Genomic DNA, 16921 nt, shown 5'->3' on the forward strand with positions numbered 1-16921 from the left:
CTGCCTGCCACTTGAGTCCACACCTGCGACACAAATATGCACCAAAAGTGATAAGCAAAGTAAATATTTTTTATTGCTGTTATGAGGCAAGGACGGCCGAGTCCCTCTGCTGTCATATCACAGTTTATATGTGTTTAGGGTGGGAGCATTTCTGCAAATTCTCTCAGTATCAGTACTGCAAAGTGGAGTCACAGTGTCTGCTTTATCAGTGAACACTCCTGCACTGTTTGCTCACTGTGGCAAACCAGAGTTTTGTCAACAACTCTGGAGATTACGTTGCCTCGAACTTGGCTTTTTTCTCATGTACTTACCACATGCCTGTGTAATCTGTGCTTATCCATATCAAATTATGGTTTGATAAGGAGTTTTGATATTAAGTTCCTCGTCAGGGTCCAGTTTAGATAGACAGATATTTAGAAAATAAGGATTAAGGCCTCGTATTTGTTGACTGATCACACTGAGGGAAAACACTCAGGGATTTATTGGCAGTTCGCTGGTTTCACTGACCCATTTTTATGGACAGATGGATCTTCTGTCTCATCGTTTTTTGGACGAAATTATGACAAAGTAAGACTGCCAACAGACCCAGGAGGCCTCGTTCTGTTTCCGACACACAACCAGGCCCACATGTTTTGACTAAGCAACCGGCACTGCCATCAATAAAACCTGAAGAAATACACAAAGTACAAGAGTGAAAATCTGATCTGCTTTATTATTACGTGCATCCACATGACGTTTACAAATAGATCAGATAGTGATTGATATTAATGATTAGCAGCTTAACCCACATGTTGCTTACTAAATGTGATGCACATTCTAACAACAAACAAGATTCGTCCACCTAACGGTGTGTGTCCTCGCAGCCTTGTCAGAACCATCTCTACTTTATATCAGGAAGCAGACTGTGGTTTTAGTTCTCTAAACATGATAGAGGCAGAAAGTGGAGGAAGAAGTTAGATTTTTAAGTTAGCTATTTGGGAAAACAACATTAAAACTCATGTTAGCCTTTTAATGGCCACCATAGAGGCTGCAGTGAATATTACACTCCGCAGGACATATAAATTAGACGGTAGTGCATGTTTCTCAGTCTCCAGGTGTTGTCAGTATGTCATACTCAGCCAGGAGCACAAAACTGTTCTCTCTGATCCTCCTGACTCGGACCAAATCTCCACACTCCTGGACGTGGATCAGCCCTCTCTCTCCCCTCCCATACTCGCTCGCCCTGTCATTCAGCGTCACCTCTGTCCGTTTGCCACAGGCCTGATGGTACATGTACCTCAGCCCGACCACCAGTATCATGCCCAGCCCGGCTGAGCAGCCCAGAAGCATGCCCAGCTCCCAGGCACTGTGTCTGGGGATTAGATCTGGATACTTCCCTTCCTTGTCTGGCTTTCCAGAGGGACTGGAGGGATGTTTGGGTCTAGTGTCAGAATTGGGAAGATTTGGTTTTAATTTACGGTCAAGATTTTGATTGAAGTTTGGGTCAAGGTTTGGATGCGGTTCAGGGTTTGGGTGAACCACTGTTTTTGGTGTTGGTAGGTTGAGGTTGGACTCAGGATCGGTCGATGAAATGTGGTTCTGGATTCGCAGCCTCTGGCCTCGGGTAAATTCCTGAGAAGGCAGAGGGGACGAGGTGGATGTGAGGGGGTGATCGAGAGAGCGACGGGGTGCTGGAGAGGGTTCTGGGTGAGGGGAGGTAGACTGGGAAGACACCAAAGAAGAAGAGGCAGCAGACAAGTTGGTGGGAGACGAGGAGCTCAGTGAGTAGGATGAAGGTGTTGAGGTTGCAGCAGAGGTGGGTGAGGGTGAACGATGAATTGAAGGGAGAGAAGAAATGGAAGATGTTGACGAGGCGATTGAGGATGAGGAGGGTGCTGGGGAGATGGTGGAGGAAGAAAGTGAGGAAAAGGTTGACCTTGTTATGGACTGAGGGGAGCTAAATGGAAGTGAGGAAGAAGTAGATAAAGGGATCGAGGAGAAGAAGGGAGCCAGCGATGGATGGCGGGAGGCAACAGTAGAGGAGGTTAAGGGGGATGGAATAAGGCGAAGTGAGGAGGGTTGGACAGAAGGAAAATGAGGAGGAATGGAGACTGGAGAAGGAGAGGGGAGAGCAGAAAGGGCCGGAGCTGTTTTGGGTTGGTTCCTCATGGAGGAGGAGGAGGAGGGCGGAGATGAGAAACTTTCAGTGTGATAAAGAGGAGTGGTAGAACCAGGCCAAACAAAAGATGAGGAAGCCAAAGTGTGGGTGGAAGAGAGGGATGAGGTGGCTGGGAGAACGGGGACAAAGACAGGGCTCAGGGTTTCAGTCTTTACTTGAGACTGAAGATCTTTGATCTGTTCAGTCCCAGCCAGTGTGAGGGATGGGTGAGACCTTGACACGAAGCCCAGGGGACCGACGGATTGAGGAGTCACTGAGGTTTGAGTTTGCTTCCACCCAAAGGTGTATGTCTGTGGGTTACCAGTTATTGAATGGGGATGGGACCCTGGTTGGAGGGTAGCCTTAGGTGGTGTATCAGACTGGGACTGGTCTATTTGGAGAGGTCTAACTTGACCTGCGATAGTGTGGAACAGGGCCTGGTGAAAACTGTTTGTGGGTTGAGGTTGAGGAGGACTGCTCAGAGGTGCAGCTGTTTGAGGCTGAGGTTGAGGTGCATCGGTTTGCCTTGGTGTTTTTTGGGGTTCAGATGGACCGATTTCAGGTTGCAGTTTGGATAAACTGATCATGGGCTGGTCGGGGGATGAGAGATTCATGAGGTTATTGAGAAGGGGCTGGACGGTAGGAGATTGGGATGGGAAAATGAGGTTTGGTGAAGTGGTTTGGTATTTGGTAGAGGAAGACGTCTGGGAGAAGGGAAAGGTTTGACTTGTGACTGTTTGGGGCTGGAGAAGAGGTTTGTACGAAGACGTCTTGGAGTGGAATTTGATTAGATTCATTTGGCCAGCCCTCCAGGGCTGTGATGAACTACTTTGGGTCTGAGACTTTACTGAACTACTTTGGTCCTGGTTTGATACGGCTGGTTTCTGGGATGTGGGTCTTGTATTGTGGGAGCTGTTGCTGGTTGGAAGTTTAGCTGTGGTAGTGGCTTCAGGATTTAATGTTGTGTCTTTTGTTTCGAGAACGATGGACATTTTTGGGTCCTGGGAGTTTATCTTTGCCTGTTTTCTTTCCATCTCGCCATCCTTCAGAGGAGGGAGGGAAACGAGGAAGAGAGGACTGGCTGAGTTTTGTTCTGTGACGTTCTGAGCGCCAGCGGCTTTTGTGCCTTTAGCCTCAGCTGGGGGGAAGGAGGCTGTGAAGGGAAGCTGGTCAGAAGAGAAAAAGCTCTGGAGGTGCTTGGAGTCAGTAATGGGACTTTCTGTGAGCTTCAGACCTGAGAGAAAAGCTGCATCGGTGTCAGACTCACTTCGAAGAGATCCAGAAGGCATAAGGCTGCTCCTTTTATCGACTGTCTGATTTTTCCGGTGGTCGTCTCCACGAAATGCCCAAGTCGCAGAGTTCAGGACTGGATGAGTGACTTCTGTTGATGTTTTCTGAGGTCTGTAGCTTTGGGATCCGCTGCTCGTTGTTGCAGAAGGCCTCGGGGGAGTAGCAGTGCGAGCAGTGAGAGCTGTGAGGCAACAAGGTAAGACAGGTGAGAGTCACGATCAGGTGTGCATGGAAGATTTCTGTGCATCTCCTCCGTGACACACTGAAATTCAGACTGCAGACGTCCTCCTGAAGCTTAAGGTAAACAGAAGGCAGCAAAGCTTTTGTTTCATACCTGACCTGACGGCAGTAACAAAAACTGAATTCCCTCGGTCTGCTCCTGTGATGTTTCTGCTGCTCTGAGGACCACGACTCCCGTCACGCACCACTGCAGACTGGATACCTGCCCAGTACACGAAGTAAGACTGCACCACCGTGATGCTGGAACGACAAAGACGTTTGTGCAATGATGAATAAACACGAATGAACAAATAATAAATCAAATATTTGCATCAGAACAGGCTCCCCAGTGATGCTCACTAGAACCTGACGTCCCCCATGGCAGCGTCGGGGGCCCTCCACACGAACGAGAGGTTCCTCTTCAGCTGCTTGTCGGAGTGCGTGAGGGTGTCGTCCTCCGACAGGCAGCGCAGGGTGTGTGTGCCGGGCGGGGTGAGGGTCCAGGAGCCACCCACCAGCACCGGGCCCGGTCCTGTAGGCCCGCCCCCGGCTCCGACTCCTGCACCGTCCACACTACGAGCCTGGAGCAGGAAGCCCATGAAGTCCCGAGAGCTTCGGACCGTCACTGAGGACAGGAGACATGACAGCAGGTTTCTGAATCATTTTCACTCAGATAATTCATTTTTGTTTCGAGCGTGCAGCCTTCCCCCTCCTCCAGAAAAGACCGTTTTGCCTTCCCATTTCCCAAAACTTATTTGTCTAAAATTATTTAATTAGCTATTATAATTCAATGAATCTACTTTTGTCAATCTCTAATATTTTTTACATCACCGTTACATCACAGTGTGCTCATAAACAATCAGCCAGCACCTGTGACTAAATGTGCCTGCAGATGGAAACCCCAGCAGGTGAGCTCGTCATTAATTAGTCACTTTACTAATCAGTGAGTTGATTACACACCTGTGACTAACTGTCCAGGCAGGTAAGAGGAGGAGGATGCTCGCAGGGTGACGTGACTCTGCTTCGGGTCCAGGGGTTGAGCACGAATGTGGCCTGGAGTCATTTGTTGACAGGAAGCGTGGCCGGCGCCTCGGGAGAATGACAGGGTGGGCGGAGCCAGAGAGAATAAGACCACACCCACCCCGAAACAGAGAAGGGTAGATTGCATCTCTACACACACACAGCAAAGGAGGTTTATGGTAAACATATCAGATATCGGCGGGATGAATTTCATCCGTGGGCCTTCTTACCTTGTGGAGCAGGAGAAGTTCAGGACGTCTAGAAAATCTCAGCCTTAAGTTCTTCTTCTTCGTCAGTTAATGAAGAATCACTTCCTCCCAGTCAGCTGCTGTGTGTGGAAAAGAGCAGAGAGTGAGAGTTTAAGGTTTGTCTGAAGTGTGTGAGGGCGAGCTTGAAGTTAGGAGGGCTCAGAAGGTCCAGGATGTGGAGGGGGGGACGTAGAGCCAGAACATGTAGACCTGCAGGTCGTAACCTGTTTTAAACATTAGAACAGAAAAGATAATAGCCTGCAAACTTATCTGAATCGCACTAAAACTCTGCTCTGTGAAGATAAAACACAAAACCTAACGAATCCGAACACATCTACAGGCATAAAATCAGTCTCTAGTCATTCTTAAACTTGATAACTCGATCACTTTTCAAGCCAAAATTCCCTTGCAGAGAGCTGCTGGCTGCATGGCTGAAGACTCTTGTTACCCTTCAGTTATTCCATAGCATACGACTGTACTGCACTCACAAAGCAGAAACGACATGGATGAGGTTTCAGCCCTGCTTTAGTTTCACTGCAGACTCTGAGGCGACTCTCTCTTCTATTGAGTGTTTTTCTATGAGATTGGTGAGCTTGGGGACCCCCCACCACACACACACACACACACACACACACACACACACACACAATAACAGGACAGGATGTTCACCAGCTGTGGCCGCCTCCCTCCAGGATCTCCCAAACACTTGATCCCCCCACACCCACCCACCTCGTCGCCCTCTGCCTCCACCGCTTTGTTTAACGTACCTGCAGGGTGTTTTGCTCAGCGATTGTGCTTGTGGGAACCAGATTTGCACTCAGACATGGATATCGACCTCCATGGCCGAAGATTTGGTGGGATGGGATGAGGTGCGAATCCCGTCGCGCCCGATGCCTGCATTGTTGTGAAATGAGCACCTGGGGCCACCCGGGAACGGGACAAAAAACCAACACATAAATGTTTAAAACGAGCAGACACGAGGACTTTGTCACAGCTGTCACACATCGTGTTTAATCATTTATGAGTACACTCAGCTGTGCTTCCTGTACTTTACTGGAGTATTTTCATTTTGCAGCTGTGGTATTCAGTTTGTTAAAGCAGCCAAAAAAATACTCCTTTGCAGGTAAAAATCCTGCAATTAAAATCCTAAAGGAGTGAAAGTACAAACTGTACGTAATATCAGAAAAAAAGCTTAAAGGGAAAGTTCACCCCAAAAATCAAAATTGGGTGAACTGTCCCTTTAAAGCATCAAACGTACTCACTGTGCAATAAATGACGTCATTAGAGTATAAGATCACTAACGATGATGATTGGTTTGAACTGCTTCACATACAGTTGGCTCGTTTAGTCCAGCGGTGGTAAACATAAGGCTCGGGGGCCTCCAAAGGGCCCCGCGGTAACTCCAGGTTGTGAAATATTTAATTAAGTTTAAGTTTCACGTCAGAACAAGTGAAATTTGTGTTCCTACTTGCTCAGACGCCATCGCTGCCGTTTTCTTTGTGTCCACCAGATGCCCTCTGACTGCTTCTCCTTCTCCTCGTCGGGTCACTTCCTCCAGTCCCAGTCACCTGACCGGCCTGCCCACCTGCTCTCCTTTAAAACAATGTACCCACATACTCGACCAGGTCATCAAACAAACAAGGTCAGTTAAAACAAGTTAAAGTTTGGTTTTCTTTGTGCTTTTCTGCCCACGAGCTTGCCTTTGTGTTTGTGTGCCTTCCTATCTGAACATGTCTGTCTCTTTATGTGGAAATCCTCCTGCACTTACCTGAAGGTTGGCACAGGACGGCTTATGTGGCTCATTTTTTCTGTTACCTGATGTGTTTTGTTTGTTTAAGTCCTCACTCAGGACTTAACTCGCTGTTTTTCTGATGTGATACTAATGTTATAGATAGGAAACATAAAAGCAGACCAACCATTAATAATTTAATAATAATAACAATTATTATTATAATAATTATATATATAATATATATATATATATATAAATTATTAATGGTTGGTCTGCTTTTATGTTTCCTATCTATCTATATATATATGTGTACATATATATAATATTTTTTCACTTTACTTAATGTCATTTTTTCCTTCTTAAAATAACATTTTAAAGTAACTTCACTATATTACTTGTATTACTTGTATTATATTATATACTTGTAACATCACTGTCTTTTTCTGTTTATTTTTAACCAATAACTTAGAGGTACTAAATGTATATTTGCAGTCATGTAAACTTTAGACAGCAAGAGGACTACAGAACATCCGAAAAGTATTTTTTACGTTTATATTCGTTAATATTCTGTAAACGGAATCAAAGTATGCCGAATTGGCCATAAGCCGTCCCTGCGTGTCGGGCACCCACTGAGGCCCACACAACCAACACCGGGTCCATCAGATACTCAGGAAAACCTTAAAGCTCGATGTTTCTCGGGCGAGTTCCGAAGCCGCGTTTTTCTTCGATTTCCAAACGGATTTGCTGACGTTTCCCCGCGACGGACCCGAGCCGATCCCGTGAAGGCGCCCACCCAGTGGTCTCAGCAGGAGCCCACATCACGTGTTCGGCTCCCGGCTGAAGTCGTCACACCTCACCGAGAAACCAGTCGGTCTCGACCTGCGACGCCTCGTCGAGCTGCGGGCTTTCTGCAGGAGAATGCAGAAAATGAAGTCGAACTGCTGGGGGCCATCGACGAGACGTTTGGAGCTGAAAGGCGTCTGAAAAGCGAGCACCACCCAGCAGCGGAGTCACCACCCATCACTCCGGTGGAAACCGCCGATAACAAGCGGACGGGAATTGAACTCAGGCAGGTGAGCAGGTGAGCGCTTCATACTTCTAACCAATTGTCTATTTAATTTCGTACTTGTATAATTATGTATATTCGTATAAACTCTAACAGATAACGAATGGGAATCGTATTTAATGGTCATTTACTCAGGTGTAGTACTTAAAGGGCAGCTTTCAGGTACTTTTGTGTTTGAGCGTAGAGTCCGATATCCGACACAGACACGAGTTCTTCTTCGTTTAATTTAATTTAATTTAATTTTGCAGAGCTGCTCCTGGATTTATAAAAAAAACTGTTTTTGTTGTATGAAAGTATTGTTTTTCTTGAGCTTTGTTTTTGTTAAACTGTTGTCACTGTTGTTGTGATTCAGCTCAAACTTGTATGAATTTAATTTAACGAGTGATATGTTAACTCTTAGCTAATGTCGGTTAGCATGTGTCAGGTCACCTTGTTTAGCTAGCACGTTGCATTAATATTACAAATATTATTTTTATATTCAAGTTTCAGTCCAGTTTTCTCAAATGTCAGTTTGGCATAGTGAATGTGTATCCTGACAACAGGCAAAATAAAAGTTAATTGCCTCATAAATTGTTCCATTCTTCCTGTGTTACCGAAAGCCTCCTGTGTTTTATATCATTTTGAATCTTACTGTAAAACACAAAACAACTGTCATCTGACCAAAGCTGATAAATAAATAACACTGTAATATTATTATGACTTACTTTTTTGATAATCCTTTTATTAACATTGAAATATATTGTATTTGTAACATGTTGCAACCATCTGACTCCTTACATTCAAATAGAAATGGTTAAGAATGTACTTCCTGTAATCATCTTTAAATGGTTTTGACTGCTAACAGACAGATGTAAGTTTATTGTATAATAATTTGGTCTCTGAGGAACAGAGTCAAATGCAGGAAGTGTTGCAGCTGTCCCCGGCCTCCCTACTATTTCCCAAAGCAGCTTCTAATAGAAATACTCAGGTAAAAGTGTTCCTCAGTAATGCAGTAATTGATCTGCTTATTAAAGTTTCAGAGATAAATATTGTGCATTTTACTGCACTGCTTTTTTAAAACATTTTACTTTAAAATACAATAAACCTCAAACTCGTACTTCTCAATTCACGGATCCCATCTTTCACCATGAATCCTGCATTTTCCAGAATCCAATTTTTCTGTTTTCTCTGATGGTGTTTTATCAGTTCGCTTTATGACAGACCTGCTCAGACTTCCATGGTACAAGGTTCACACAGGTAACCTGAGCAAACAGAGCACACAGGTGGACTTCTCCTCCTAATGGACGTTCGGTTCATGTTTTTCATGACTCGAGGGGGCAAACGCTTGTATCTGAGCGCACTGAGATGGAGGCTTTTATTCTCTTTAGCGGGTGGACAGGCTGATTTGGTTTTCTATGATTGTCGTTATACTAGTTTTAAATCAGCCCAGCTCATGATCACAGTCAAACCACCTGAGTTTCTGACTCAAAGGGAAGCTGGACTGCATCAGCAGGATCACAACTTGTGTTGGGATTTGCAGCTCTGAGTGATTCAAAGGGAATTAAAGCTCATTAGTCTTTATGTTGGTGCACGTTTCAGGTGTTGCAACACACCTGAACGGTTAGACAAGACAGGACAACTTTATTTGTAGAGTCTGTTTGTACAAGCAGTTTGTCTCAAAGATCTTTACATAACATCATAGCAAGGAGAGAGGAGAGGAAGGGAGAGAGGAGAGGAAGGGAGAGAGGAGGGGAGGGGAGGGAGAGGAGAGGAAGGGAGAGGAGAGGAGGGGAGAGAGGAGAGGAAGGGGGAGGGGAGAGGAGAGGAGGGGAGGGGAGAGGAGAGGAAGGGAGAGGAGAGGAGGGGAGGAGAGAGGAGAGGAAGGGAGAGGAGAGGAGAGGAGAGGAGAGGAGAGGAGAGAAGGAGGCTCCTTGTATCCTGATGAGCCCCCTCAGCCTCAGGCAGCAGAGCTGTAAACAGTTCAGTCACCTGAGCAGCCCTGACTATAAACTGTCAGTCAGCTCGTCCTGCAGGAGCTTTGGTTTCAATCAAAATCTGAAAGCTTAATGATAAAAATGATAAAAACCTCATGAGTTCATGACAGATGAAGTTGAGTAAATTTCAGAATTGTTTCTATCTTTAACATTTGGGCAGTATTTTGAATTGTACACATTCACACTTTGTGTCTTCCTCCTCCTCCTCCTCCTCCTCCGTCTTCTTCTGTGTCGGGCTGTTGAATTTATGCAGCTTAACGTCGCTCGTTGTTGATTCTCTCCATAATCTGGTATCTCGACTGGATTCTTTACTGTGTGTGCATGTGTGTGTGTGCGTGCGTGTGTGTGTTGCAGGAACGCGATGGTGTGTGCGCTGGTTTCCCTCGTCTTGACCGTCCTGCTGGCGTTCTCGTCTTCAGGTCAGACAAACTGCCTCTACACACTGACAGTTGGATTGTTTGACGTGTTTCATACCCCTCAGTCATGTGACCTGCGTGTTGATGACATGTGCCAGCAGGGGCGGAGCCGTCCTCTCCGTGCCCACCTCAGTGGCTCCCGTTGGGCCAGAGATGCTTCGCTTTCTACCCCGTGTGGAGCTCGTGGACCACAGCTAAGGTAAAAACACGTCTGAATTCGTAACACGGAGGCTCCACATATTACAGATGGGATTCAACGTCTGTGTGTGTGTGTGTGTGTCAGTCTATGTGCTCTCAAACAGGTGGTGACCTGGCGTCGCTTCACACACCAGAAGAGAGGAGTTTTGTTGAAAAACTAGCGAGCACACACACTCCTGTGTGGTTGGGAGGACACCAGCCACAACAGGTATAAGGAGAGGGATCCTTATTATTACAGCACATTGCAAACCAGTTGTGTGTTAAGTATTTTGATGCTCACCTTGTTCGTCCCCGTACAGAACGGCGCCTGGAATTGGACTGATGGTACGCCGTTCAGGATCAGCGGCTGGACCAATCAGGAGCTGGGGAACACCAGAGAGGCTTGCTTGCAAATGGAGCCAAAAAGTAAATAAATAAATAAATAAATCAAAACAAAGTAACGAATTAAAGGAGTGATTATCGTAGAAAGAAGACAGAAACAGGTGAAGAAGAACAGGTGAGGAGACAGGCAGAAGGTAGATGAGGATGACGTGGTCAGAAGATTTGTTGTTTGTGTTCCACAGTACTTAATTATTATTCTTTAAAAAATGCAACTGAATCCTTGTGTGTGTGTGTGTGTGTGTGTGTGTGTGTGTGTGTGTTCAGGTGGAGAGCTGCACGCCGCCCCCTGTGGAGAGCTTAGGTTCTACATCTGCTCCACCAAAACCAGGTAGGCTACAGCCAGCGGGTGGTTAGCTTAGCTTAGCTTAGCATAAAGACTGGGTGCAGGGAGGAACAGCTCTTCTGTTTCTGTGCAGGGGCAAAAGAAACCCGCCTGCAAAGTTTCGCTAATTAACACGCAGCTCGTTTGTTTCATCCAGAGTTTCTCATCTTCCTGCTGACCGCACAGTTCAGTGAAAGATAAGATAAGAACTTTATTGATCCCGCAGGAAATTGTTGTGCCAGGGTTGCAATACAAAGGAGCATACAAAAGTAGCAAGTAATCACACAAAATATGAAAATAACAGAGTAATATAAAAAAAAGAAAAATTCTCTCTGGTGCTTCCTTTGAGTCCACATGGTTTTTATACCAAACCAACAGCAGTCAAGTTAAAGGGTGCATAACTTGTTATAAGCTAATCCCAAAAATAAACAGGAGGCCTCACCTTTCGCTGTAACAAACAGAGATGATGTTTTTTTGGATCACTCCAGTGTGTGTGTTGTGTGACTTTGACTTCTTACTTTAAGTCATCTCTATGGCATGAACCTGCCCTGTAGTTGAAAAGCAAAGCTAGCAGATGAGCACCACTCTGCTGGGTGAAAGTTCTGTGAACGTATCGTTTAATTTTCCTACCAGAAGAAATACACAGATTATCACTTTGCATGCATGCAAGTGAGACACCAAATATACAAATTACAGGCAAATATATTCTGAGAACTGAGACACGCACTGCAGAACCACACCTACCGCCTGAGGCAACAACCGGGTAGCTCAAAGTGATTTCCAGCACTGTGTATATATAAACTGGATCAGAAATGCAATGGATCAGTTCCCACAAAGCATCTACAAACACCATAGAAGTCCACAAAGGAATCGGAAGAGCTTAGCTGACCAGACCAGTTCAACGACTACTGACATTTAACAAGTGGTGGTCACCACACCAGATTCAGCTTTCAGTACAGTTCAGATGTGCAGAGTGAAGTGCAGACTGCGGTGGCCTCATATTACCACATGCCAGACTGGTTGAGTGAAACTCAGTGTGGAACTCAATGTACAGAATCCACCCTGACCTTCCAGTGTTTTTCCACGTCATTGACACGTGTCTCTTGTTTGGTGTGAGTGTATTCTCAGAGGAGCTCCTCCATTTAGGCATGACGAGTCCATCTTCAGCCCGAGCCCCCGTCCCTTTACAGGCTCGAGTCCAAGGCTTTGGTGTGTTTTCGACCTTTCTGAAAGCATTCCTGGAGTCTGTGGGCTTATGCCCACTGACTGTACTTCTGCTGCTATGACTGTGTGTGTGTGTGTGTGTGTGTGTGTGTATTTTTATTGTACATAGTTTTATCAGGATGCTGTCCTTTTACTGCACACTGTGTGTGCCTGTTGTGGGTGTATGTGTATGGGTGTGTGTGCGTGTGTGTGTGGGTGTGTGTGTGTGAAATTATTGTCACTGTCTTACCTACATGTTTAGTTTTAGTTTTAGTTTTTAGTTTTTACTGCACATTGGAGACTGGTCAAACGAAATTTCAATTTTCTGTGCTAACCCCTGTTACATAGATCTTTGACAATAAAGTACACTTTGACTTTGACTTTGACTTTGATGTGCAGCTCTCATCAGAGATAAGATGGAGGCGAGACAGCTCACTCCTCAGACCTTTCTGTGCAGAGTTTAAATGCTCAGTTCATCGTTTCGGTCATTCTTTTTAAGTAAAAAATGTCAAACGTCAGCTTTTTAAATGTCTGGATTTTTTTTCGTTATTTATGAAAGCAAATGTAAGAGTGTGGAGGTTTCTGAACGTAGGCTGGACACAAGAAGAGCTGTGAGAACCTGACCAGTTGGTAATCATCAGCGAGACAGAAAAGCCTGTCAACTCGACAAGTCAATTTAATGTGTGTGTGTTTGTTTGACTCATCTGCTCCACCTCTCATCACTCTTTAAGTACACAGACACTCCCTCCATTGTTTGTACGCATATCTGCCTATTAACCTAAGTGTGTTTCTGTAATCTCTGCCAATCCAGTTCTCAAGTCGTCCCCGAAGTCAGAAAACCACCTGAGCCAGGTAGGCATCTCTGTTTCATGTCCATGCATGTGGCAACGGTTATGAAAATGTTTCTTGTTTATGGGGCCAAGTCTATACAGGGCCAAAGGTGTGGCTGGATGTTTGAATTTAAAATTGCAAGTTGAAAAATACAACATTGTACTCAATATAAGTGTAGGAAAAGTTTTTTAAGTTTAAGTTTTTATTCACTTCTGAAATTCTTTTGATTGAAATTATTTATCCTCAATTTTCACTTTCATATATACTTCAATTGTTATTATTTGAGGTCTTATTTTTTTTCAACTGATTCACCTTTTTTTACAGTTTCAAATCAATCTCGTTCTTTTCAGTTTCAAACTTTCGGCCCTGATCTGACACATGTAAACCATCTGAATATTTCTCCCACCGCTGAAAGCCTCACAGTAACACAAACTAACTGACCAATCGAGACCCAGATACTCCACAAACTCCTGTGTTCTACTCAGTAAAATTACTGTTTTTGTTAATGGAGTCTGGTTGGGATCAAGTTCCCTGTTCTCGATCAATAATTTACCCATCCTAAAACTTTTGTCCCGATCAGTCCTCTACATGGGACAGTGAGGTCCTGGTTATCCTTTCAGGTGTGAACATGTTTTATAATATGGTGTATAGAAGGTGTGGAGTCATACATTGGGACTAACAACTGCTGCATCAATGTGTGCGTTGCGTTGTGCTGCTGTAGAGGTTTAAGGCTCAGGTAATTTTTCCTGCTTCACCTACTCTTGGCTACAGCAGTGCATTCCTCCTCCTCCTCTTCCTCATCCTCATCCTCCTCCTCCTCCCCCTCCCTCAGGTATCGTCCCCAATGTGAGCCTGTTCGATGTGACGTGGAGCTACAGCGACTCGGTGGCGGAGGAGATTCTCCGCTCATCCTCTTTCCTCAAGGAGCTCTGGTCCGGTCACCTGACGCCGCGGCGCTACGCCAGCTTCATGCAGCAGGAGGCGCTCTACCTGCACAGAGTCAGCAGCACGCTGGAGGTCAGGGGTCAACGCTTGTTGGATAATCCACAGATCTTGCTGGGAGCAGTTTCGTGTGGGAACTGTTTTCAGGAGGAGTGAGTCGATGAGCATCTCCTTCTGCGCGGTGATACTGAAAGAAAATAGTCCCCACGTGAAACTGTTCTTCCACTCTCTCAGACACTTTCCTCTCTCAGAAGCTTTTCAGAGATGCATTGCAAACATAAATTAGTGACTTTATTAAAAGTTTCCTCTCATAAGTTTTCCACTTTAGTCTTGGAGTGTTGCACCCTTTGTTTCACCTGCTGAGCACACGGACAGACTCATTGCTTCATCGCTCCTAATCCTGCGTGGTTTGAGTGACTTGGTGTTTGCTCAGCGGATTTGTGGATTTGAGGTGAACTTCTGTGACTGGCTGTTGTTTCCTTTCGCAGGCCCTGCTAAGCAGTTTAGGGGAAGCAGATGACGTGAGCTCACTGCTGCAGGATACACTTAAAGACTACAGCAGCAGGAACCAGGTGACGCACTCAGACCGGCCATGTTACGGGCTCGAGTGAGCAGATTTAATCGGAATAAATCAAATGAACGTGGTTTGTCTCCCCCTTGCAGAGCCTCGCCGCCTCGCCTGCCCCACAGTGGCTCCACTCCTCCCTGCAGTCGTTCCACCCGGTGGTCTTGGAGGAGCCGGTCTACTGGCTGGTGGCTCTGTCGGCCCGGGCCTGCCTCTGGGGCTTCCTGGCCCAGGAGCAGCCCCGGTCTGAGCGCTGGACTGGTGGAAGTCCGCCGGGTACAGACAGCCTCTACCAGGAGTGGAGAGAGGAGAGTCTGAAGGAGGTCGAATGGACACAAAGGTTCACTCTAAACTTCAATAAAAGCAAGCATTAGCATCAGAATAAAATAAATAAATACGACGCGTGAAGGTGTTCACGTCTCTTGTCAGGATGTCGTTGGATTGTAGTAACTGAGTCACGTGTACTTTACATTAACGATGCAGCTGGTAAAGCTGAGGCTCATTTCAAGTACTTTGTGTACTGATGTGTATTTTTAGTCCGCAGTCCTACAACATTAGATGAGATTTGATTGCAAAAGTTGCTGTGTGGAGGTAAAAAGCAGGGTTTGATTTATGATACTCCTGATATGACAAACAGGCACTGCTGAGTTGCATTATGGGAAATGTAGGTTCCAGCTTTTTAGTAGCTTGATCCATTCTTGGGACAAAAATTTGTGGCCATGTTGATTTGCGTTTTCTCTTGCGTGAAAACAACTTTTCGCCGCGTTACTTCAGACAGCGTGTGTTTTCAAGGCCTTTTACATCCTGGCGTTCCGGTTGCCTGGAAACTGATCTGAAGTCCAGTCTAGCACGCACACCCACCCTGCGAAACAGCAAATAGTTGTTTTTAAGTACAGATCACAAAGCATAACCTGTTGGTTTAGGAATGTGGCCAAGTAATGCAGGTGAGGCAGCTGCTTTGTTTCGTCCTCGTTTGTCTTTATTTCTGTTTGCATGTGTGTGTGTGTGTGTGTGACAGGTACAGAAAGGTGATCGAGAAACACCAGGATCAGATGGACGTGTTCAAAGCCGTAAACATCTTCAGAGAGCACATGATGAACCAGAAGAGTTTCTACAAGATGCTGTAAGAACACATCGGCCCGTCGGTCTGTGAATGCGTCCGTCTGTCGTCCAGCGACGGGCTTTAAAATGTGTGTGTTTCTGCTGCAGAGACGCCGATGTAGCTGACGATAGAGAGTGAAGAGGAGAGCCGGACGAGGCCGCCGATGAAGGTCAGCCATCACTTTTATCATTTTTATTTTTACACCAAATGAGATGTAAGATAACTCTGTCCTCTCTGCTTTCTTTATTTTTTCAGGACCGTAGCAACAGCCTCCTAACGCAAAGCAGAAACAGGCTGCGGGTTTAGCACAAAATGTGGGGCTGTTCCTTTAACGCCACTGGGTTTATACTATATGTATGTGTGTGTATATATGTGTGTTTTACAGAGGACGTTAATAGATGAACGTGCTGAAGTTTTCTGTTTTTTCTGACAAGACTCGAACACAACAAAGGCACAACCCTGTTGCATCTTCCTGTCCAACTGAGACCAGAGACGTCCGAGGTGGTCCACAGTGAACGGGGGCTTACAGAGCTGTTTTAATGTAATGTTCATGTGGAAAACATGTTTTTACGGCCAATTTTCTTCATGTGTTTGGTATAAGCGGTAGACACAATACATTTAGTTCTGTTAGATTAGATTTTCATGCTTTCTTTTTGCAGTGAAATACCTTTCGGTATTGGCAACATACATACATTTCCATACATTCCTGTAAGGAAAGCAAACAGGCATTAGCATTTTTTTCTTTTCAATTCCGATACATAATCAATACTATATTTTCAAAAATGAAAATAGAATTCGAAGTCTTTTGTCTAGAAGTGGGTGTAAATAATTATTTTGGCCACTTAGCTCCATTGACTGCCGTTCATTGAGGACATCTTTATATGCATGCAGTAAAACAAAGACCCAAGACTTGGGTCTTTGTTCGTGCTCCTTCCTTCTCTCTGCCTTTCAGAGGGAAACATTGTGCTTTGACATGATTGATACTGTGTTTTGCACTTTTTAAAATGATTTGTTGTTTTATTCTCTTCTCTTCCGCCTCGGTGTATTTACATATTTCATTTCCTCTGACTCATTTCTAATGATTTGAATGTGTTTGTAATGATGTTGAGATTTGGTTGTTAAATATTGTTATTTGCTTTGTGATATTAATGCTCTCGCTTAAATAAATAGTCTGAATACTTCCTCCTCCACCGCAGACGAGGAGCAAAAACAAGTTCATTTTTCTCCTTCGTGTCACCACACGGTCAGCTGTTCTCTGTCTCCCCCTGCAGGCTGA

At 45.2% G+C, this 16921-nt stretch overlaps 1 protein-coding gene across 8 annotated transcripts; it reads left to right on the forward strand.

Annotated features, from left to right (window-relative positions):
• Positions 1–4009: 4009 nt before the first annotated feature.
• On the forward strand, positions 4010–16858 carry LOC124054716. Of its 8 annotated transcripts, none has more exons than XM_046381044.1 (14): positions 4010–4296; positions 6425–6556; positions 10040–10104; positions 10200–10300; positions 10385–10507; positions 10599–10704; positions 10945–11008; positions 13017–13057; positions 13869–14053; positions 14467–14550; positions 14642–14883; positions 15562–15666; positions 15753–15814; positions 15901–16858. In XM_046381044.1, the coding sequence occupies exons 1-13, from the start codon at positions 4025–4027 to the stop codon at positions 15781–15783; spliced, it is 1551 nt and encodes a 516-aa protein (XP_046237000.1). In that variant the 5' UTR covers positions 4010–4024; the 3' UTR covers positions 15784–15814; positions 15901–16858. The 8 variants fall into 8 exon arrangements, with proteins under 8 accessions (XP_046237000.1, XP_046237001.1, XP_046237002.1 ...); XM_046381045.1 differs by having other exon boundaries at positions 10203–10300; XM_046381046.1 differs by lacking the exon at positions 4010–4296 and adding an exon at positions 4664–4803.
• Positions 16859–16921: the final 63 nt, after the last annotated feature.

This window comes from Scatophagus argus, chromosome 23 (genome assembly GCF_020382885.2).
Source record: "Scatophagus argus isolate fScaArg1 chromosome 23, fScaArg1.pri, whole genome shotgun sequence".
Lineage (NCBI taxonomy): Eukaryota > Metazoa > Chordata > Actinopteri > Scatophagidae > Scatophagus > Scatophagus argus.